This window comes from Ammospiza caudacuta, chromosome 1 (genome assembly GCF_027887145.1).
Source record: "Ammospiza caudacuta isolate bAmmCau1 chromosome 1, bAmmCau1.pri, whole genome shotgun sequence".
NCBI classification, from domain to species: Eukaryota; Metazoa; Chordata; class Aves; order Passeriformes; family Passerellidae; genus Ammospiza; species Ammospiza caudacuta.
This window is the reverse complement of record NC_080593.1, coordinates 90,509,723-90,532,673: the sequence shown is the minus strand read 5'-3', so window position 1 is coordinate 90,532,673 and position 22,951 is coordinate 90,509,723. Positions and strand designations below refer to the sequence as shown.

The following is a 22,951-nucleotide window of genomic DNA, read 5'->3' as shown; positions in this document are numbered from 1 at the left end:
TTCACACTAAACAGAGCAGCCAGTCAGCTTGCTTGCCCTCAGTAAATCAACAAACAGTTTATGCCTGGATTCCCCTCTCCAAATGGGAAGAGTTTCTAAGTAAAGGTGAATTGTTTTCCCCAAAATAAAAGGTGAATTGTTTTCCCCAAAAATTCCCCTGCTGTGCTGCTAAGCAGACAAATGGGATCAGGTTGCAGATCATCCAGCCAGAAGCCAGTTTGAGATCAAGGCTGCATGATTCTCCCTGGGCTGTCACAGCTCATCTGCTTACACCCCTGCAAATATCCAGGCTCACAGATAGAGCAACTCAACTTCCCAGTGTCTTGTCCAGGGCTATCTCAGAGCTGCAGGTGCAGTTTCCTGCTTCCATTGGGACCTCAGTAGCAGCAAAAACTTCTGGACACGCAGGGTGGTTTGGCAGCCCTTGCACAATGTCAATGGTCCCAGGGCACACACCACCATCACTCCTTTCCCTGCTGCTCTTCTGATCAGGAGATGCCTTGGGCTGGGCTTGGGCCCTTCCAGCAACACCCCAAATTCCACACCTGGCACCACAGCCAGCCACCTCACACATGGTGTTACTCGTTCTGACAAAAAGTGTTCCTCCCATTAAAGAGTAACATCTTCAAATAGTTTCAATAGTTACTTACATTAATGTAATTTTTTCAAAAATGAAAATTAAATGTAAATTAATTTAATCATTCAGATTCTGTGGCATGGGTTGCCCAGAGAAGCTGTGGATGCCCCATCCCTGCACGTCTTCATGTCCAGGCTGGATAGGCTTGGAGAAACCTGGCCAAGTGGAAGGTGTCCCTGCCCATGGCAGGGGGGTTGGAATTGGATAATCTTCAAGGAATTTTCCAACCCAAACCATTGATTCTATGATTCCATGAAGTACACATGCAATGTGTACTTTACTCTCAATTTTCAATGCAATGCACTTTACTCTCAATTTAGAGGAGATAGACTACCCTAAAGATACATTCTTGAGTAAATATACCCTAAGTGTACCTATTCCTTTTAGTAGAGTACATTGATTACAACCAGTATGAGGATCTAAACTGGATCTATTCTGGTTTCAAAAGGTGTGTGTAGGAACTGCTGCAATGTTATACAAGTGTATGACTGTCCATGTACACAGACAGTTGGATGGAGAGGATCACCCATCCAGAGGGGACATGGACACTGCTCCAGGCACTCTGCCTGCGTGCTCTAACGGTGCCCCTTTCCTCTCTGGTGGCCACATGAGGAATGGGATCCCTCACTGAGCTCCACTGGGTCACATGGAAGGAAGTTAAAAAATTCAAATAGTTGTCAGGTGTGTGTGTTTGTGTATGTACATGAACATGAACCAGAGCCACCTACCTTGATGGCAACAGGGAGCAAGATTTGCACCTTGGTGTGCCTTGGATCTCCCAGCAGCACGGATCCCCCAGGCAAGTGGTGCACCCCTTGCTCACAGGTGCCACAGAAGGCAGATTTTGCTGTGTCCTGAGCTGCTGCTGCCCCACTGCAAGATTACCTCTCCTGTCATCAGCAAATGCAGCACTATCTGCTAGGAACTTGGAAGTTATAGGCAATTTATAAAATATATAGAATTCCAAATTAATCAAGTTGTCATTCTCATACTTAGAAATGTTTTTATTAAATATTTAAACTTCTCTATGAAACAAATAATATTAGTCGCTTTGTGCAACACAGTGCTATGTAAAGTAAAAACAATTTAATGTGCAAGAGAGGACAGCATTAAGTTACCCTTCATATTGGCCACCCAACCCAAGAATGATTACACATGGAAGAGTCACTTCATGCACAGTGCATCCCCAAGCACAGGGGATAGAAGCCAGTTTCAAACAAGCTGGCTTCAGAACCAGAAAGGGACAAATTATTTGTCCTGGTGCCCCAATCACTTGCAAATGTCACTTTTTTTGCTTCCAGAAGCCAGGCCATCAACTCTTCACAGTTCATTGCCTGGTTATGCAAATGTTTACCTGGAAACAACACATGGTTACCCTTCAATGAAAATAAAATTAACTCCAGATTCATAAAAATATATTTTTTTTACTTTCCTCACTGACAGGGCATCCTTCCACATTTGAAAAAACAAAAGGTTTATGATGTATACTTTAAGTTTCCATTAATGGAAGTCTCAGACGTAGCGATAAGGCCAGCACGATCATTTTTTTTCTGACAGTGGCTCCTGATGGCTTTGTAGATGGCAAAGGTAGGGATGGTCAAACTGGGCACTCCAGAAAGGATTACAATGATAGCATACACCCAGGGGGGATATTCAACCTTCTCTGTTTTGGGGAACTCCTCCTGAAAGAGCAAACAACCAAGTTGTAGAAAGTCATGAGGAGCAAATATCTGGGACCATGCACACATTCAGTAATTCAACAGATCAAAAATGTAATGAGGACATTGGCCAGCCATAATGGCACAACAGTCTGCCCATTCCACAGCAGCTTTCAGCTCAAGGGTTTCCAGCCTCAGCTGTTTTGGGCTTATTTTTACTTTCAAGTGATGTAAAGAAAATGGCATGAAAGCAGTAAGAGCCAGGAAGGGAGACGGGGGACTGGAACTCTTCCTTGGCAGAAAGGAATGTGGGCATGGGGGGCCTGAGAGGCCACCAGGGCCTTATGGCCAATCAGCCTTTTTGTGGGAAGGCTGAAATCAAAGGGTGAGGGAGGGCTGAAACATTAATAGGAGGGAAGTGAGGTTGCAAAAGAGGAGAAAAGAAAGCCGTCCCATTTCCATATCTTGTGGCAAGTTTGCCAGAAAACTGTTTCAGATGGAAGATGAATATAACTGACAATGACTATTACATTAAAGAAGAATACTTAAAATAATTCTAAATAAATATTTTGGTTTACACACTTACATAGTTAGGGTCCCAAACACTGTAGAGCAGTTCTTGGTTGACTTTCACCACAAAATAAAAGAAAAAGATAACTAACATAATGAGAGGACTGACGAGTCTCCAGGTAACCTGCCAGAAAATGTTGGGCTTATGTCCAATCATGAACTCAATATCCTTGTTAAACCTAGAAACAAAAAGCAGAAGGTTCAGACTACAAAGCTGGCCAGGATAAGAGAATGCCTGCTCATAAATGGGGAAATCCAAACTACCCCTTACTGTGGTTCCCAGGAATTTGCTAATGTCAGTTTGAGACCAGAATTTACAAGATCAGGAGTTAGACCTCACTAGTTCAAATTAAGGCACATATCATTGCAAGTCTGGAAAATTATTTTTGGAGATGTACTATCTTGGAGATATCTGTGAGGCATATGTGAAATAGCTTCAACAGAAAAGAGTCAGTGCAGATGGATTTTCCCCAGAACATATTGCTTCACAATTTTTTGATAAGTATCTCAGAACTGCATAAATTAAAGGGAGTGATACAATATTTAAAAAGAACAAAAGCAAATAAAATAATTTACTAATTAGATTATAATACAGTGTTTGTCTAAATTTGGATATCTACCAGTTTTCTCAGGCTGAATAATGAAACATTTTTTAACTTTACACATTATTAAAAACACCTACATTGTGTTATTTGGATAATTCATGGAACATGGAGTGGTCAGTGGGGCAAAAATATTTCCACAAGAAGAAACAAGCCCTGCATTGAGAGTGGTAATGTCTGCATCATTCCCGAACTAATTTATGTCTTCTACATATAATGCAACACCTTGTGCACACACATCTTAAAAAATAGTTTGGAAGTTTCAGGTTTCTGCTTTAGTCCTTTTGTCTGGATTTCCTGCATGTCCTATGGGAATAACCCTGAGGGAACTATTCAGTTGGTCCTTCAACTATGAACAACACACTGAATCCACTAGAATCTCAATTACTATGAAAATTTATTTTATCTTTTCATCTCTAACTTCTGAGATCTGAGTGTCTTAAAAGCCATGGAGCCCCATGTCCTGACTGCAGCGCATGTTCAGGTGTAGTTACGAGTGTCATGGATGACACACATGTTCTCCTTCAAGCAACAGAGCCATCTTTCTAACAATGACCCTTTCTCAGAAAAAGGTCACAGAAACTCATCTGGAGCAGATAACACCACACTTGGGCAGCCCTGAAAAGCTCTGCTCTCAAAGAGGGCTACAGTGGTGTGTACTGGCCAGGAACATTAAAGTTTGGTATGAGGCATTTTTCTGAATCAAACACAAACACACACCTTGCCCCCACTTTATGGACTCAACCCATGCTTGTGTCCTGGGAATTATTTTAATTTACTTTATAAGGAGTTCAGAGATTTTAAAGGGAAGGAAAAGTGATCTACATAGCTTTTTCTGGCCTTAACAAATTAAAATAAGCCTTCTTTCTCAAGAGTACACCATCTAATTTACCTTACCTGATTCATGCCACCTTAAGTAGCATAAAAGTATGGGAAAATGGGTCACAAGGGCATTCACCCCACTGCCAGGAGCAGTAGCTGAATCTGGCACAAGTTCAAGTAAAACTTGTGGGTGATTGAATTCCCTGTACTTTATTTCACATTTCTTGTGTTTTTATTACAAACATAAAGATGTTGAAACTTGATTTATTACACCTGTAGAAAGTTGAGAGGATAATTTCTCACTGTTCCAACTGATAAAGTCCTGGATTTATCAGCTAAGAACGTATCTCAGTAGCCTGGATTTGCAAGCTGCTGTAAACTAATGTCTGCAGCATGCCTGGAGATCCCTGTACTGGAGAGCATCATTTAGCACTCCTTGTAAACACTCCTGGGATATAACTCTGGGTTAAACTTTCAGCTCGGTGCCAGTGTGTGCGTACTTTGCTTCTGCTAATTAAACGTTTGATGCAATTATCCTGAAGAAGAGTTATTATAAATGTCACCATATTAAAAAGGCAAATGATCAATAGTGGCTCTTATGTAACTGTTGCAAATATCTACATTCTGATGCCTACTTTAAAAATAAATTATTTGCATTCATATTAATGCGCTCCATTGATGCCTAATATTCTCTTGCAATATCTTAGGGATACCTTTATTTGAACTAGTTGTTAAAAAGCATTATTTATTATAATGTATTAATAAAGTGGAAAGCTTTCACATACAAATACTTGGCAAGCATTATTTCTTTTCGCTGAGAACTCTTTAAAAAACCTGAAACATATAAGAACCCTAAATTATAGCTGCATAATTTCATTGATTTCTATAACAGAAATTCTGTGCGCAGAGATGCAGTGAGATTGTAGCTATACAACAATAATCACTTTATGCATTGATATCAAGTAATGGTTAAGCTGTATTTCATACCTGTCTATTCCATAAATGTAGACGACTGAAAACATCTCACAAAATGCAATTATCAGCAGGGGAATAGAGCCAGCATAACCATCAAACAGACTCAGCCAGTAATTACCAGAGTTCAGCACAAAAATGAAAGCTATCAAATAACACACCAAACAAACGAGACCTGTGGGAAAAGGAAAACCAAAAACAACAGCACACTTAGGTGTGAAAGTTAAAGCAAAATGGGAAAGAAAAGTATTTCCCCAGTAGCTATAAAGCTTAAATAGTAACTCTTGCAGCCTGAAGGCCTCCACTTTATTTTTTAATGGCACTCTGGGGAGGCTGGCTTCTGTTTGGGTAAAACTCTCCTAACATTACACAGGTGGCAGATGTGGCAAACAAAAAGGGAGAAGGCTGAGGAGAGAAAACAGGTTCTCTTCTCCATAGATGATGGGATAATGTTGCTCTGAGAGAAATCCTGCCTGGGTGAAGGACTCAGGTCCTTCAGCTTCCCAATGGAGGCTACAGTGGTCATCAAGAGCAGGCTGATGGGCAGGCCTAAGGGTTAACAGCTGCCTGCAGGCTCAGAAGGAACCTCACACGAGCTGCCCCACTGGGGAACACGAGAAAATCTTCAGTAGGTTATCTGGGAGTCTTATACCATTCCAGATCAGAAGGTAGCAGTGGGGTGGGCTGCTTTTTCAGCACACAAGCTGCTTTCTGGGGAGGATGGGGAGGTCACTAGTGTCTAAAAATGCACTTACCAGTAATAAGTTCCTTAGGCACTCTGGGCGATATAATCTTGAGATCTTGTAAAGGTACAAGCACACCTTCCATGTTCCCAAACATAGATGACAAACCCAAGCAGAAGAGCATGATGAAGAAGAGGATGGACCACAAAGGTGAGACAGGCATTTTGGTGATTGCTTCAGTGAAGACAATAAAGGCTAGGCCAGTTCCTTCAGCTCCCTGGGGAAGATTTAGGATCATTAACATCACGCAGCACTTAAATTTACATTGGTAGTCAGTAGACTTGGCAATTAAATAGTTGCTATGCATGCCCACCATATTTAAGGTATCAATATCTGTTAGGTTGTTAAACTTACATCATTCAGGAAAGTTTCCAGATCACAGGTTTCAAACTTGAGGGTTGCAAAAGTTGCTGGATCAGTCATGTTGCACAGCTGCTGCATTTGTTCGAAGTTATCTTGGGTTACGTTACCTTCTGGCAAATCGAATGCATTCATCAGAGTAAGAATATTCCTGAAAAAGTGAAATGTAAGGAATTTGAAATTATTAATTTGTAAGCATCATCAGGATTCGTTTACATCATCAAACAAGTTACTAAGAGTACAATATCAAGATTGGATTTGACATTGGAAAGTCCATCAGATGTGCATGTGCAATTTTCTTTCTTCCAAGGTGAATATAACACTATCTCTCATGGCATAGATGATTCTAAATGGATGGACACTCTAGAAACCCATGCAGGATTTAGGTGCTTGTGTTAGCATTGCAAACTGAACACCAGTCCCTAGACTGGGTGGTTTATGGGAATATCTAAGTTGTCAGCAGCTGTGAATCATGCAGTTTCACAGCTGAATGTGGAGGAACTAGACTGGAAACCACAGAGTCTGACTGCCTGGGTAAAATGAGGCACCTCTGATGAGACCTGAGCTTTTGAGCTCTCCAGGAGGAAACCTAAACACAGAGCTAACACAGGAACCAGGGAATATTACATTCATGCCCTATGTCAGCATGGAGAATAATGAAAAACATATTTATGTAGGAAATAAGGTGACTTAAACAATTATCACTTTCTATGGGGTTTGTTCCACAAGATTCTGTATTTTTATGAGTAATGAGTAATTCTGATGCCATGTGAGTCAAGAGCTGCAGTTATTCATAAATGATATATCCATTGTCAGCAGGCTAACAGAGCTGCCTCAGACAAACAAACACCTGCATATTCTGTGGGGTTTTTTTCCCCCAATAACTCACTTGTCAAAGCAGTCATCATATCTTGCTGTGGCTCTGAACCCAATGATGGAGTATATGACAGTGGCAGCATAGATGGATGTGAAACCGTTGATCACTGAAACGATCACAGCATCTTTCTCACAGTTGTTGCTGCAATTCAAAGAGAAGAAAGAATGGATTCCTAAATTTACACATTCCTAAAATTAATAGTAAAACACATTCCTAAAATTAATAGTAAAACTGGCTACCAAGACTTAACAAAAAAGTAGTCGAGGATGCATAGGTACATAAGTATACTCTTTAAAAGCACACAAGTAGTGCTGTTAGATTTAGTAAATTGAAACTTTGTGCCTTAAGCAATTTAATAGCTATGGGTTTGGTTTCTTTCGGTGCTTTTGGTGGTTTTTTTTTCCTCTTCAAATAACCTGTTCGTAAGGAATAATTGCCTGAGCTGTTGTCATGTTTGGTCCATGGGAAGAAAAGTATGAGGGGCAAAAGAGTCTCCTCCTTTTCAAGCTTGTCATGGATGTGTGCAGAAACACATTGCCACGGGCTGTGCCTTCACTGCTGGTGTATTGTGCTGCAAGGTGAAAGGTTTGGGCTTGAATCCAAATATCAGACATGAAAAGTGAGCACAAGTTTACTTTTCATAGCACTTGGGTATGGTGAAATTGCAGCAGCCAAGAGCACTTGGGAACAGTTTTATTTGACCCTTGAAAAAAAGATGGTTCAAAATGTTCCCAAGTTTTGGAAGAACAATGTAACAATATGCTGAAAAGATGGACAGAAAAACTCTTTGTAGAAATGCCTCTGCTGCAGGCACTTCTTGCTAGTGTGCCTGTGCTAATGCAAAGAATTTGCAGAGCCAGAAACAGACTTTCATCTGAGGGACAAGATAAAATATCAATATTAAATTAGTTAATCATTGTAAGAGAAGACTGTAAAACTGTAGATAACTCATTTTTCCTGGGCAAGAGAGGACTATTGAGATAAACTTGATATTGTTTTTCTGAGCAGGTTCAAGAGGAGAGACAAGCTTGTCCAACCAAGACCTATCACACTGTGTCCTTTCCCCATTTATAGCATTGGAAATAGGCATCTCCTGGATGTAGGACATTGCATGGAAATTCCTTGCTGTAGTCTTGTGTCAGTTTTTGCAATGTAACATGAGATTCTCAATGACAAGAGTAAAAAACATTTCTTCTTTTTAGAGAAAGTCAGATGCTCAAGCTCCTTCTCATTGTGAATTACTGAATCCTTGATAGCATTGAAACCTTATTGTATTTTCTGATGTTTTTGTACTCCCAAACCATCTAGGGGCAGACTCACTGACACCTGGTCCAGCTGGTGCTGCATTGCCGGTGGCCCAACACCACAGGGTAACACTGTGGAATTTGCATGGGAATGTTCTTACTTATATTCCTTGGGAGTTTGGTGACTTTGTTCAGTTCCCTCCTTAAGTCATGAATCATTGAGCATTGAATGAACATGGCCTGAATGCAACTGCCCAGTGTGTTGGAAAACCCAGAGGACACTGCTCCTTTTCTTTGTGTCTTTTGGAAAGGTGGATGCTCCCAGGTCTGACCCCATGGCTGTGGGACATTGACTTGGACCTTAGGCAGGACTTGACATCTCACATTGAGACTTGTAGACACCAAAAATTCCAGGTGATCTTTTCAAAAACACCTGAAATCAAGAGTGGTGGCAAAGAACTTCCTCAGAGACTGAAATGCTGCTGTGGGTAATTGAATCCAAGACAAAACTGAAACACAGATCTTTGAATGCATGACCAAACCACATATCCAAAACTTAATTCAGAGATGTCGTCCTGTTTTGAAAAGGAAGTGAGATTTTGGGAGTTTGATGGTCAAACCAATAGGTGCTAAGATTTGGTCACATCTCACAGTAGACACTAGGGAGAATATATTTTCATGGGGGCACTGGCATTGCGCCAGCGTCAAACCATGACAGATGTTTATCAAAAATATTACATTTAGTGAATTCCAGACAGTTTTTCTTTCAAGAGTTCTGAAGGGATGGCAGGCACCAAGAGGCATTGGTAGTTGCTGCAATATTTTATGAGAGAATGTAGAATATAGCATTGCATCATAATTTGCAGGCTGAATCAGTCTCTGGGTGATGAGATTTCTCACTCCCTGGCCCAAAGCACACATATAAAGGAACGGAATTTAAATTTCCAGATTAGATATATCTCTTCATCTCAAAACTAAAGTTTTAAACTGTGTTCTGTGAATTGATTTGAAAGATGTGCTTTACCACCTGCTCTGAGACCAAGGGCATCACCATGCACTGAGCACTCCCAGAGAGGAAATTCCTGCTCATCAGCTGGTGCTGGGCAGCCAGTCCCCTTCTTCCTATCCTGCATCACCACATCTTTCTCTAGGAAGTCAGCCAGAGCAGGGACCTGAAATCTTGTTTTGGGAGGGCTAGGAGCAGTCAGAGGAGATGCACCTTGTATCTGTGAGGGGAGGCTGGCACAGACCCAAGCAGCACAACAACAGGGCAAAACAAAGATGTTTCATTTGAAAAAATTAAATAGTCATATGAAATTTTGGTTCTCACTAGCTACTTACTGAACAGAGTTGTAGCTGGAGAATGAAATGAGGCCTCCAAAGGCCAGGGAGAAGGAGTAAAACACCTGAGCTCCTGCATCCAGCCATGTCACTGGGTTCGCCAGCTCACTGACCTGAGGCATCAGACACACAGCTTTAAGCACATCCAACATTGCTATTTAAACTAAGTATGAGAGATTTAAAACAACAATTAAAACAAGAACATTAACCATGCAAAACTCATTGTTCTTGAAGAATTTCAACAAATAGGTCAATATTTTTGTCAAACTTACTTTTTTTTTATATAAAAGAAAACCTATCTGAAGGTTTTATGTATTTTGAAAATTGATTAAAAAAATGCTTTGCATAGCTGACAGCTGCCATGCCTGGTTTCAGAAAAGGTGTTTATTATTAAGCATTAATAATGATCATTCAGAGATCTGCTTATGGAAATGATCCCTGTTTTAATTTTGTTTAAATACTGTTATATTATTAAACCTTTCTCTTAGTTTTGTTTTTTTTGTTCATATGTTTTGTTCATATGGAAATTAGGTGGGTTCTACTTCCAAATACATGATTTATGCTTTAAATTTAGGCTGGTTCTTAGGTAGAATACAAGAAAATAAATCAAGCCAAATAAATTACAACCCCACTGCTCTGTGATGATCATTCAACTCATTAGAACAGCTCTTGATGGAGGATGGAGAGACAGAGAAAGTATTTGTGTGTATGTATCCTCTTCATATCCAATGCAGAGGATTCGCCTCACAGAATCAAGGTTTTTTAAGGTGCCTGGGGGATAGTTAGAGAAGCACCAGTGGGGAGGACTAATTTTCAATCAGTTGTTAATCACAGAGAGGACCACAGCATGTTTCACTGAGCAATGGCCCAAGCAGTGGCTTACATTAGGGGTGAAGAGATACACAATTCCGTTGGTTGATCCCTTCAGCGTCAAGCCGCGGATCAGGAAAATGGTGAGCACCACGTACGGGAGAGTTGATGTCACATACACAGCCTGCACCAAAAACAAAAAGTCAATAAACCATTCAAATGAAACAAAACACTTGAATTTTTTTTTTTTAAAGTAAAGAAAATAGGGAAATAATCAAGGTTTTCCTCAGTAACAATAATGGCAAGTTTCAAGTGAGCCACAATTAGCATACTACACTAAAAATGTTCAATGAAGTGATATTTGTAGTACACATGGATAATAAACACTTTTTTTAGCAAAAGTGGCCTATTTAAGAGAAATTGTCATTGTTGAAATTCAACTCAGATCATTCAAAAGCAGCATCAAAAATAATGTACACTCTGAGACCAGACTGATTCAAGGATGGACTCTCAGGACTTTGCTGAATGTTGGTCCCTCTTTTGTAGAAATAATATTTAGGACTTGCACAAACACAAATAAATCTGTATAGGTATGTTTTGAAGAGAATAGCCATAATAAAAAGAGAGTCCCTTGATCTTACATTAAAGATTAATATTAGTTTTGAAGTGATAATACCTAAAAATGTGTTACTAGGACCTGTAAAGACAAGGAAGACACACAAAAAGTTGATCACAAAAATCTCTACATAAATCAAATCAAGCTAGATTCCATTTCATTCACCTTCATTCTTCAAAAAGCAGTCCCAGTGATGACACAAAATTTTGGACATGCTTTCACTCAAAAACTAGACAGCTTCTACAGCATTATTAATTCTGTATAAATAAGGGATCACAATTGTAGGATTAATATCATGTCATAAAAAGTTCCCCCAAGACAGAGTACCTTTCCTGTGGTTTCAATGCCTCTGATTGTGCACACGTAGAGCACACCCCATGCACATGTTAAACACAGCAACAGCCACCACTGGATGCTGCCAGAATCCTCAATGGAAGTGGAGATGTTCAGTGTTTCTCTGTACCAGAAGTAATCTACAGGAGAGCTCTTGGAACACTCTTCTATATAATCTGTAATGACAAAATGCTTGTCATTCTGTACATCTTTTATTTACTTGGGGAAAAAGAAGCTAAATAATTAATATCAGTGTTTTAAATTGTTCCACTTCATGCCAATGGATTTGTTGTTGGCAAAATTTCAGATTTTTGGAGACTAGTTTCATGGCAAAATAAGATATTTAAAAGACAGCTGTTTAATAGGTATTTTAATATAGTAGTTCTTCTCCTCCCACACCTCCTTCAGCAATATCTTTCCTTCTGTTCTGTGGGGCATTGTTCAAGGTCTTGTCAGCTCAAGTTGAATCCCCAGCTCCCTGCCCTGTGCTGGCCTGTGCAATATTCTGCCCTGGCCTGCCCTTATATGAGGCTTTCCATGCCTGCTGTGGGAGGAGAGGGGCTGAGCACTCTGAAGAGCTGCCCACAGACCCAGCAGGAAAACCTGCTTCACACAGTGTCATGCAGGGCTGACTATGGAAAACGAAGCTGCTGTCACCAAGCAGTCTTCAAGGAGATGTAGACTTGTCATACTGAGAGGTACAGGTGTTTCAAATGGATTATGCTTTTTTTTGTCCTTTTTCAATGTGCTAATGGAGGGCTGTTGAAGAGATGGATGACAGACATTGCTTAAATCTGGAAAATGTTAATGTTTATACTAGGTCTGCACTTAGTGAATATTCTGAATATGAACACATCTGTCAAAATCTACCAGGAGGTTTCATAAAAGAAACCAAAATTTGCCTCAAAGATTACATGCTGGCCACATTTCATTTAATGTGAATTTGTACAAAACACAAGTATCAAATAGTGCAATGTGCCTCACAGGACTGCCATGCCTTACTGCTGTTTCACAGAAAGGCTCATTTACAGTAACTGATAGAAACAAAAATCTGTGCTGTGCAACAAAATAAAATGTTTTATGAAATTTACCTGTTCTGTTGTCATTGAGAGGACAGTTACTCCATGGCAGGGGTTCTTGGAAGGAGTTGAAGAAATACCACATCACCCAGGCAATAATAGTATTATAATATAAGCCCACCAGGAAAGACACAAACATTGATGCTATGCCTGAAAAAAAAATCAGAAGACTGTGTGAATTGCAACACTCTTGTCTTCAAGATATATCAAAGCACACAGTATCAAACCCAACATTTCCCTTCTCAGTTTGGATGGAAAAAATCTGGCACATTTTGGATGTAGGTTTATCACTGTGAATTTTTTCCTAAAGGTTGGACAGGTGAGTCCTACGTAAAGTTACATCCTAAAAACTCTCTCTGAGACTGAAGGTGATGCCCGCTTCAGAGCCAACCTCATGAGAGGACAAATTCCCTACAGACACCACACAATCCTGCTCACAGCACTGCCAGCTGATGTCCAGGGAGTTTGGGATGCTGGGCACATGTAAAGCTCAGCTGACTTGGAATTTTGGTTAAATGAGACTGAAATATCTCCTTCTCCCACAAGGTCCCTGCAAAGTCAGCAGGGGTGGTGTTGTACAGGATGGATGGCTGCCAGGAGTCACAGTCTGTGACCAGGTACAGAATTCACCCTGGTATCTGTCCTTCTCTGCCTGTTCCCAAGTAATCAACCTCTGGTGACTTCTCTGGTAGACAGTAAATGCTAATCATTAGCTCCTGAGAGCTCCCATGCTCTAAAGACTCTTGAAAAATTCCAGATGCAATGAACAATTATCTTTTGTAACTCATTTACAAATGCAGTGGGTGCCAAAGCAGCCCTGTTCCCTCCCTTTCAAGTGTGTGGTTGAGGTTGGAAGGGATCTGTGGAGGTCACCTGGTCCACCAAAGGTGGTTGCCCAGACCATGTCCAGGCAGTCTTTGAGTATCTCTGAGGCTGGAGACCCCAGAGCCTCCCTGGGCAGCCCGTGCCAGTGTCTGCCCACCCTCACCATATTTCCTGGTGTTCAGAGGCACCTCCTGTGTAAGGAGGCAGCTGTGGAGGTTTTTATGTCATGTGTACAATGCTGCTTTTACAACATTATCAAATGGACTGTTGTACTCAGAAGTTTGGTACCGTGGTGAAGAAGTGTTTCCTGCAAAATACTGTTTCTGTGGCTTATGGAATGGCAACTCTCAAAAGCAAAAAAGTAAAATTAAGTGGAGCTGAAGACTATCAGATAAAGATTTGAGTAATATTTATCCACAGAACAGTTACAGAACAATTTTTGGCACACCTAAAGATTCATCCTAGTGGTAAAAACCATATTTTCTGTATTAACCATACCCAGTATGGATGATACAGAAAATATCTCTGAGGCCTGAAATTGGTCTCAGATTAGGGAAAAGTTTTAACAGGACTCACAGGACTTGGGAATGTGAACACAAAACTGTCATTTTGCTTTATCATGATTAGTTTGACCTATCAATGGAGAGCTATGAAGAGGGGAAAACTAAGAGATCCTGAAATCTCTTATGACACATCAAAATAAAACCCAGTAGATTTGTTTTTTAGATCATCGGTTCAGAGACTTGTGCTTTCTCAGGCAGCTTTTTGACTCACCAACCCCTTTCAGGGTAGGGTGGATAGAGCTCCATACGCCCACACTTCCTTTCCTCAGCCTTTGACCAATGGCAAACTCAAGATGCAGCAGGGGGATACCCTCCAGGACCAGCAAAATCAGGAAAGGGATCATGAAGGCTCCTGGAATGGATAAGAAAAATAACAATTCCAATCACTGAAGTAGTAAAACAAAACAAAACCATTCGGCTTGTGAGATGTGATAAGCAGACCTGTAAGCAGCCTGTAAGCACTTTTGACATGATAAGCAACCGTAAACCCTTTGTGGAAACCCTTCCCTGTTTTCTGAGCAATGCTTTTCCTGATTGCCCAGGCAGGGCACTCAGTTACATCTGTAGTTTCAGGTAGCAATTCTTATTCTTCCCAAGTGACACACATAAACAGAAATTATACACTCTCAAGGTTAAAATTTGAAAAAGCTACCTTTGTATCGCAAGTGAGGGAAAGATAGCTACTGTCCTGGAATGACTTCTCCTTTTTTTTTCCTGCAAAAAATTATGGTTTTATAGCTGTGACTCATGCAAAGAGTATGAAATAGCTGAATGAACTAAGCAAAGTACCCCTAAATATTAGGCAGGAGCCTTGGGCTGTCTGCCTGAAACAACAAGAAGTTCTTGGCATCTGTTCTCAACAATGTTTGGGTTTGATTAGAAGACATCTGTAGTGCAGGGTTCAAACCCTGTTAATGATGATAAAGTTGGTTAGTATAGGACAAGTATTCTTAGTTTTTTCCTGAACAAGGTGTACCTTGGATATGGGAGGTACCCCAGAGCGGCACACTGAACTGTAAAAGTGCAGAGACAAATGCCTGAATATTGCTGCACATTAGAATTATTGTTATCTGTCATCACAAAATGGCTTTATCTCCCTAATCTAGATAGGAGCAATTAATCTGAAAGCAATGAAAAGAATGCAGACCAGAATGTTAAGGGTTCAGGTCTGAGTATTTACTGACTTTTTCCTCATGTGTGCAATGAAAATCAGATAGCAAGTGAAAGAGGAAATCTGAAGACTGAAAACCATTCCAGAAACTGAAATTTACTTCCTGGAGTTCCAAGCTATCAAGCAAGCTGGTGAGCTGTGAGCACAGAGCACGCCTTTTTAGATTTTTTTCCTTTCTTCTTTTTGTGTCTGTGCCAAGAGAGTCATGGGACCCCTTTATCTGACTGCTCTGTCATAGATATGTCATACTTAAAGACTTCTTCTGCAGCATCTTAATAAAGGGAACTCCATAAGCACCTGGAGGAAATCCCCTGAGGCTGATACAACACTCTTGCCATGTCCACCACAGAAGATGGCTCAACTCTGAGAGTCCTGCAGCAAATCTTGCCCACTGTGCTGTCAACAGGGAGAGCTGTGGTGTTGGGACTGTGCTGCTGCTGAATCTCCCTGACTTGGAGGGACAGCCATGTCTGCCCAGACTGCTGGAACTGCATGAGTGGAGGTGAACTGTGCACTTTAGTGAGAAAAAATGGATCCTAAGTCAGAATATCAGCCTGGCTGCTGTCTGCTGAAACCAAATGGTTCAGACTACCTTTGAATGCTCTCTAAAGCTGCTCAGAAACAGCCTGGTTTTCTGCCAACAGAGATGACAGCTATGAAAAAAGATTTTTCTTTGATAGGTATGATAAGGAGCAATTGGTCATAGCTTGAAAAGACTATAAAGATTGTATACTTCCTTCTTCAATAAGATCTTTGACCAGGGACATAATTTCTAATCAAGTCCTCAAGTGATCTTACTGTGACCTGACCAAAAAAGGTGATGCGACTCCATTAGGAGCACTCAGCTGAACTACCTGCCAGTCCATGCTGAGGTTTCAAGGTGTGATCTAAAATCACTGCAAGCTGAGTTTCAAAGGGTGACAAGGACTTATCCTCAGTGTAAATGGGGAGTGTTTGGATCAGGTAGCTGTACAGATCCATCTTCTGGACTTGACTGTTACTGTTGCTCAAGAAGGGCTTTACCAGAGAGAATTAAGAGTGTGGTGTAGCAGAGACCATATGGCATCCGAAAGAGCAGGTAGCAAGAAAAGACCCAGATGAGGCATCACACAAACTCTGCAGGGTCAGGTTTCACACTCTCATGAGGTGTCTTGCTTGAGACAGAGAGAATGCTCTGGAATTTAAAACTGCTGGCATAAACACAGTGATTGTGTGCTGCTCTGATTTTACCCTCATGAGAGCTCCTGGTCAGTGTGTGACATGAAGGAACCTGTGTCAGGCTGGCATGGGGCTGGAGCCAGGGCACATTTATGGCTGCTGGCACTTCCATGTGCTGTAAGTAACTCTGTGAAAAGCCTGAGACTCCGTGTGTGGAAGTTGTCCCACTGAGCCTCCCATCAGGAGGGGGAGGATGGAAAGGAAGTCATCAGGATGTAAGGGGATGGAATGCGGCAGTGAGGGAGATCTCATTGCATGCACTGCAACAATCTTGCTTACTATGAAAATGAAAGTAAAGCAGTTATGAGAAGTGTTATTCACAGAAAGAGGGTGGAGAATCAGCAGAGAACAAACTATTTGAAGCCAAATTTGCATGCATTGCACATCTAATCAGATGAACAGAGGCCCTTAAGTGCACATCACTGCATGTTCCAGCACAGCTAAGGAAGTCCATAAAGACAAAATGGGACAAGCCTTTAGAAACTGAAAGGACAGACAGTCAGTTCTTAGCAGTGACTGAGTCTGACACAGTTTCAGTGAGTCCCGGACCTTCTGCCAACGTGGGCAACAGCTTTGCACTGTCAGCAGTGATGCCAGGCACAGGTGCATGGGGAGTCCATTGCCATTTCTGGCTTAGATGCCTTCCAGGTGACAGCCAGCAAAGCATGGAGAGAGGGCTGCCCTGTTACATCTGACAGCAGTACCTCCTGCAGTCAGTAAATTTTAGAAGTCCTTGGAGTGGTGGGGAACAGAGGAAAGAGCCTTGTTTTGGAAGAGATCCTAGGTACTCAAAAATTGGAGTAAGCCCTGTATGTTTCACAGGTTTGTGACACGGAAATACATAGTCAGAAAGACGTGAGTCAGGAATTGTCTGCTTCAGCACTGAGACCATGTCTAACAATATCTCAACTAAGACCACAATGCTAAATTTGAATCTGCAACTAGGGGAGTTCACTTTCCTCGAAACCAGGGTGGATCACCATAGTTCCCTCCTTCCTGGCATTACAAAAGAGCCACTTCTCTCCAAAGTGAGACAGCAGCAGCCTGAGGGTCCCAGATCCACCCAGAGCTGCTCCCCACTAATGCAAGGCTGTTCTTGCAAGGACTAGATGGTCTCCTGAGGAGGGGGATGTAGCTGAGATGGGAGAAGTGAGGAAGAAAATAAATGAGATATTCTTCTTCTTGGAGATGATGTCCACAGAATCCTTTTCCTGAAGAGATAGACTGACACACAAGAAAGAGAGGAACAGTCAGCAAAGTTGGAAGTTTAACAAACATCTCTACAAATAAATAATAATGAGTTCTTCAGTTTTGACTAACAAAAAGTATGTCTCAGTTTTTCTTCTGGCTTTCCTCTGAAATGGTTTTAGTTTGTCAGTCTACATTTTTACAGTAGTAACTAGGTTTTAATGCAAGTAACATGAACCATACTGATTTTAAAAATTGACAATTTTTTAGTAAGGTTTTTTGTGTGTGGCTAAATGACATGCTATATAGAAGTCTGAGAGTACCATGTCTGTAGAGCTACCTTTGGCAACTGGCTTCAATAAAAATATCTTTTTTGGTGCACTAATCACTTTTCAGTGATTAGTCATTCACCCTGATGTGTGACATGTGCCACAAAGGACTCAGCATTTTGAATAGCATTTTATGTATTTGAAATGACCAATATTTAGCTGTAGGAATATTGTTATATTTTCAAGAGAAATAAAATTATAGCTCTCTATGATATATAACACTTTTCTCTTTCTTGGGTTCTTTGGTTTCTAGGGTTCAATTCTAGCTGCCAGCTCAGAAATCCATCTCTGCTGCTTTTTCTCTTTCTCTCAATTTCTCCTCAAGTTTTCTGAAAGAAGCCAGAATGGAAAAACAATAATTTGACTTGGCAAAGCTGCCATATAGAATCATAGAGTTACTATGGTTGGAAAAGACCTCTAAGATCATGGAGCCCAATCACCAACCACAGCGCCCACCACTGCACCCTGTCCCCAGGTCCCACACCCCCACACCTCTAGAACACTTTCAGGTACACATGGGACTCAAAAAAATAAAGTAATAATAATAAACTAAAATACTTTTCAAGCTGCCACAATTTTACCATCCTAACAAACGAACCAATAATCTGAAATCAGACACCGTATATATGCACACAAACGACTGATATTCTAGTCTGAAAACCTTACAACTGAGCTATTAGATTCTCATCCTGTTTCAATACTGTATTTCAAAACAAATAATATTTGGTTTGAACATCTGTAGAGCTGTTTTTCCCTCTCTAATCTAAGAGCTGCTTATGACAAATTTAAAAAAAATCATTATTGCTTGCACACAGTTCATCACGACGGGAAGGCTGGCAGGCTTCAGATGGAGATGTTTTACTGTACTAACATATTCTGAGACCTCAGCTGTAGCAACATGTTATTTCATCATCTGCTAGGTGAGGAATTGCTGATGTCATTGCTGTCCCTTCTTTCAGTGTGGCATGCAGAGAGATAAAAAAGTTCTGCCTCGTGCAGTGGCAAAGTTTCCATATGCGAGCTGTAGAGTTAGAGACGTTTTAAAAAATCAATGGTTTAAACATTAAATATGCATCCTCTTTTTTATAATGGTCATCAGGGATAAAATGAAAATGTTTAACAGTTGATTAAATGACATGTTGCTCAATAAAGATTAAACAAAAGCTATGAGCAATGTCAGAGACAGCTATCAAATGAAGGGAAATTTCAATCTCATTAAGCTGGTGAAATCACTGAGGCAAACACCACACCTTTTACATAATGTGCATATTGAACTCTATTTTGCCTTTAGTAATGATGGATTTGACAACTTTTAAGACATTAAAGGATAAAATGTGCTTTGCTCCACTAAATTTCACTGGAGTAAATTTTCTATTTTAAAAAATATAAACTCATTATCTATGACAACAAAAGTAAGTAAATTATGTAACTACCAAATTTTTTATGTGTATTTGGGTATCTCAGTGTGACAACACTATCATAGTGCTGTGCTTAGGAAGAAGCAGCTCTTAAATAATTCCAGATTTAAGTTTACCATCTGAAAATAAGCATTACTTATAAACACAGTGTTCCTAACTACCTTCACTGCGGACAATTTGCAGAGAAAAAAAATCCACCTTTTTTGAAGTCCAAATACCACACAAAGGTAAATTTTATGCTTTACTGTAGTCCATTTATGTTTCATAAGGGATGTAACATGTACAACCACTGGTTCACAAAGTAGGTGGACACCCAATCTCATTCAGGAGTGTCCTTGGCTGAGGTACTCTCCGCACCATTGCTACCAGACCTCACCCATCCAAAATGATCCAAACATTCATCCATATAGTCAAAAAGAAAGAAGTTAAGATAGCAAAGCCAATCTTTGAAAATTAGAAACAATTTTCAGGAGACAATCTATGTAACCTTGATTCTGCACATATCTAATATCTGAGATGTGGTCACACAGGACTTTTTCACACCCACCGCAGATATTTTCTGCACAAAATATAGCTGGTTGGTTTGTTTTTTTTTTTTTTTAATCTCTTAATTGACAACCATAATCCACCATCATATCCAATTTGAGCTTTAGGACTCTAAAATAATCACTCCAGGAACAATCCAAGGAGGAACATAATCCCTGTATCCAGTGGGAGAGCAGGAACAGGGATTCCTGCTGCTCTGCACTCAGGATTCAGTGAAGACATATCTTGAAGACACAAAGAATGGGGACCAACACCATCCAGGATAAAGGCACTTGAACTACTGTGGCAGAATGGAGTTTCCTCAGTGAACTCATGTTTGCTTTCTAGTGGATAATTTGGAAAAAGGTGCATAATGTTACAGTTTTACCCCGCTCTGTTATAGAGGCACATCTGTGCCCCTGAATGGACCACACAAATCTAAAGATGAATGAATCACCTTGGCCACCATGCTGAGGGGCAAAGACTAAGGCAAAGCTTGCCCAAAATGCCCAGTAAATACCATTTCAATGCCCAGTAAATACCATTTCCAACTGGATGTGGGTGAAGCTGGTTAGAGGGAGCGCAACTGAGGCTGGGCGTCATACACAGTGACTACCACAAGCATCCTATTCTGGAGTGGTTTTATGGTGTCAGGGAGTTTCCTTCAGCAATCTGACAGCTGCAATCCCAGATGTTGCAGTGCTGCCTCCACTGGGTGCTTGGTATGCTGCAAACACGGCTGAATGGGAATTAGAGATGCAGGAGCCACAAAACCTCATGAGGCAGAAACTGTCCCAACACCAAAATGTCTTCAGAAATAAAACTTTGAGTTCTGTTTTTACAATACAAATAATCACGTGTTCAAATTCAAAGGCATCCATCCAAAAAGCAGGCAGTCTTTTTTTTTTTTTTTTTCTGATTTAAGGGAGAAGTTTGGGAAGAGAAATTGTCATGGGAGGAGGACAGTGGTGGCAAGAGCTGGATTTAGACCTACCATGAGAGGCTGAGGTGTACAGCAGAGGAGGAGGAGGAGGGATTGCACAACAGCTCTCCATCCTTACGTGCAATGAAATTAGGGAATCCTTTCTAAAAGAAAGGCATTCCTTGTGTTTATTGATATGAATCACAGCATTTGGTGCTGTGCAGAAGAATATTAGAGAAGGTAGCAAGTCTAGCTAGAAGGACACACGTCTGTGTACTAGCTTGTAATTCCTTTGCTATGTGCTCCCTTTGAGTAAGAGAGTCCCAGGGGAGAAAGAACCCAGGGTTAACTGCTGTCAGTGTTCCTGACAGTGTTTCCTGACAAAGAACAAGTTACAGGATGATGAGAAAGAAAGAGAATTGCTGCCAGAGGACTGACACACACACAAGCAATTCATAAATCTTCACTGACATCAGTGATAAAACCATGATCCATACCAAGTTCTTTGTATTTGCTGGGTGCTTGCTTTGCAGCTGCGTTTCACATGACAATGGAAAGAAAGACCAAAAAGATAGGAAGTGCCTATACATGTACCCTGGAAATCCAGGCATGTCCACTTTCTAAAACTAAGTTTAAAACCCTGAGAAGCCAATGTGTGCCATCAGTTCTGGAGATATACATCCACTTTTTTCAAATTAAATTGTCAAATATAGAAACATTTCTAATTGTGTGTGTGCTGTAACTTTTTTTGCTACAAGACCTGACTCTGCTGCAAATGACCTCCAGTTTGCACTGCAAACTTTAAACATCAGCCCATGCTAGAGAAATCTTAATGATAACAGCATCTCTTCTTGCAACTGCTGTTGTCCCTGAGTCTGTGTGAGCAACTCCCCACAGAGCCCTAAGTTGTCCCTACTCTAACAAGGAAAGCAATTTCTAAATATCTCACCATGCAAAAGAATATTACTTTGAAATACTGTTCCTTAAGCCAAAAATTTTCATTCAAGACCAAATATTGCAAAGGAACAAATATATTTTACACATATCCCAGAGTGAAAAATGGACAATAACCAGATAGCAGACAAAAAAGTCAGTAAGAAAATGAAAATTTATATTGTTGTATAATATTTAAGCAATGGTTCAGCTCAAAGTTACCTTTCAAAAGAAACAGCAAAAGAAAACAAAATTTCTAACATGGCCATTCAGTCCTTACCTAAACCTTAAGGAGTTCCAGTAAATTATGCAGTAAATAATATATGCTTGGATTTTAAATGACTTAATAACACCAACTAAACAAATATTTTTAATGTTGACTTCATTCAGGCTGTTAATCCTAGAACAAATTATACAAACACTCACTCTACAGGGATCAGTCCAAGCCCAATGAAAAACCTATTCTAAACCTATTCTAAAAAGATCATTTGGTATCATGAACAGAATAACAGTCCCAAGTTTATTAATATTTTAAATACAGTATCTATCTATATCTATCTATCTGTCTATCTATCTATGGAAAACAACATTGGGTTATTTGGTTTAGAATGAGAAGCTAAACTATGTACATGACAGTGGAAGACTCCCTTGTTCAATCCTGTGTCCTGAAATAAAAACAGACCCTTCCTTTCCTTCCATCAGTAACGTGACTTCAGAGTGTGATCACAACCTGTGAAATTACCTTCTGTGCTATACAGTCTTCTAGAGAGATCATCCCTGTTCTCACAGCACCTGAACAATTCTAAACATATTCCACAATTTGCTTGCCTAAAGAGAGATGAAACCTGGTTTATACCCAAAGTTAGCTGTGTTAAAGACCTACCTCCTCCATGGCTCTGACAGAGATAGGGGAACCTCCAGACATTTCCCAAGCCCACACAAAACCCTACACAGGTCAGCATATACTGTGCCTTGTTGTCCCATTTTGGTCTGGAGTCTGCCTCTTCTTTCTCCAGGACCTCAAGTTCAGCATGGGAGGGTATCCTGTCCTCCAGGCCAGGATTGGGCAGCTTCAGCTTTACCATGTTTTAAATTCCCTGCCTGAAAGTGCTGCCAGTGAGGGGTAATGAGAAAGGCAGCTTGTCAGAACCCTGCTCAAAAAGAGAGCATCTATTTGCTGCCTTTAGCTATATAT

The 22,951-nt window shown here is 40.5% G+C and overlaps 1 protein-coding gene across 1 annotated transcript; it reads right to left on the bottom strand.

The window, feature by feature from the left end:
* Positions 1-1,674: 1,674 nt before the first annotated feature.
* LOC131558843 (sodium-dependent neutral amino acid transporter B(0)AT1-like) lies at positions 1,675-22,841 on the bottom strand. The gene is made up of 12 exons (XM_058806894.1): positions 22,640-22,841; positions 14,264-14,404; positions 12,677-12,814; positions 11,580-11,761; positions 10,710-10,820; positions 9,827-9,939; positions 7,254-7,382; positions 6,359-6,515; positions 6,017-6,221; positions 5,277-5,436; positions 2,882-3,044; positions 1,675-2,319 (listed from the first exon to the last, which is right to left on the bottom strand). The coding sequence occupies exons 1-12, from the start codon at positions 22,839-22,841 to the stop codon at positions 2,113-2,115; spliced, it is 1,908 nt and encodes a 635-aa protein (XP_058662877.1). The 3' UTR covers positions 1,675-2,112.
* Between the last annotated feature and the right edge of the window lie 110 nt (positions 22,842-22,951).

Excerpts from the sequence above, each read along its gene's own strand:
- LOC131558843 (XM_058806894.1), bottom strand. The coding sequence starts at position 22,841 with ATGGTAAAGCTGAAGCTGCCCAATCCTGGCCTGGAGGACAGGATACCC. Across the intron at positions 7,383-9,826 it reads TCCAGCTACAACTCTGTTCA|CAACAACTGTGAGAAAGATG; the intron begins GTAAGTAGCTAG and ends TTTGAATTGCAG. Across the intron at positions 3,045-5,276 it reads TACATTTATGGAATAGACAG|GTTTAACAAGGATATTGAGT; the intron begins GTATGAAATACA and ends TTTTGTTTCTAG.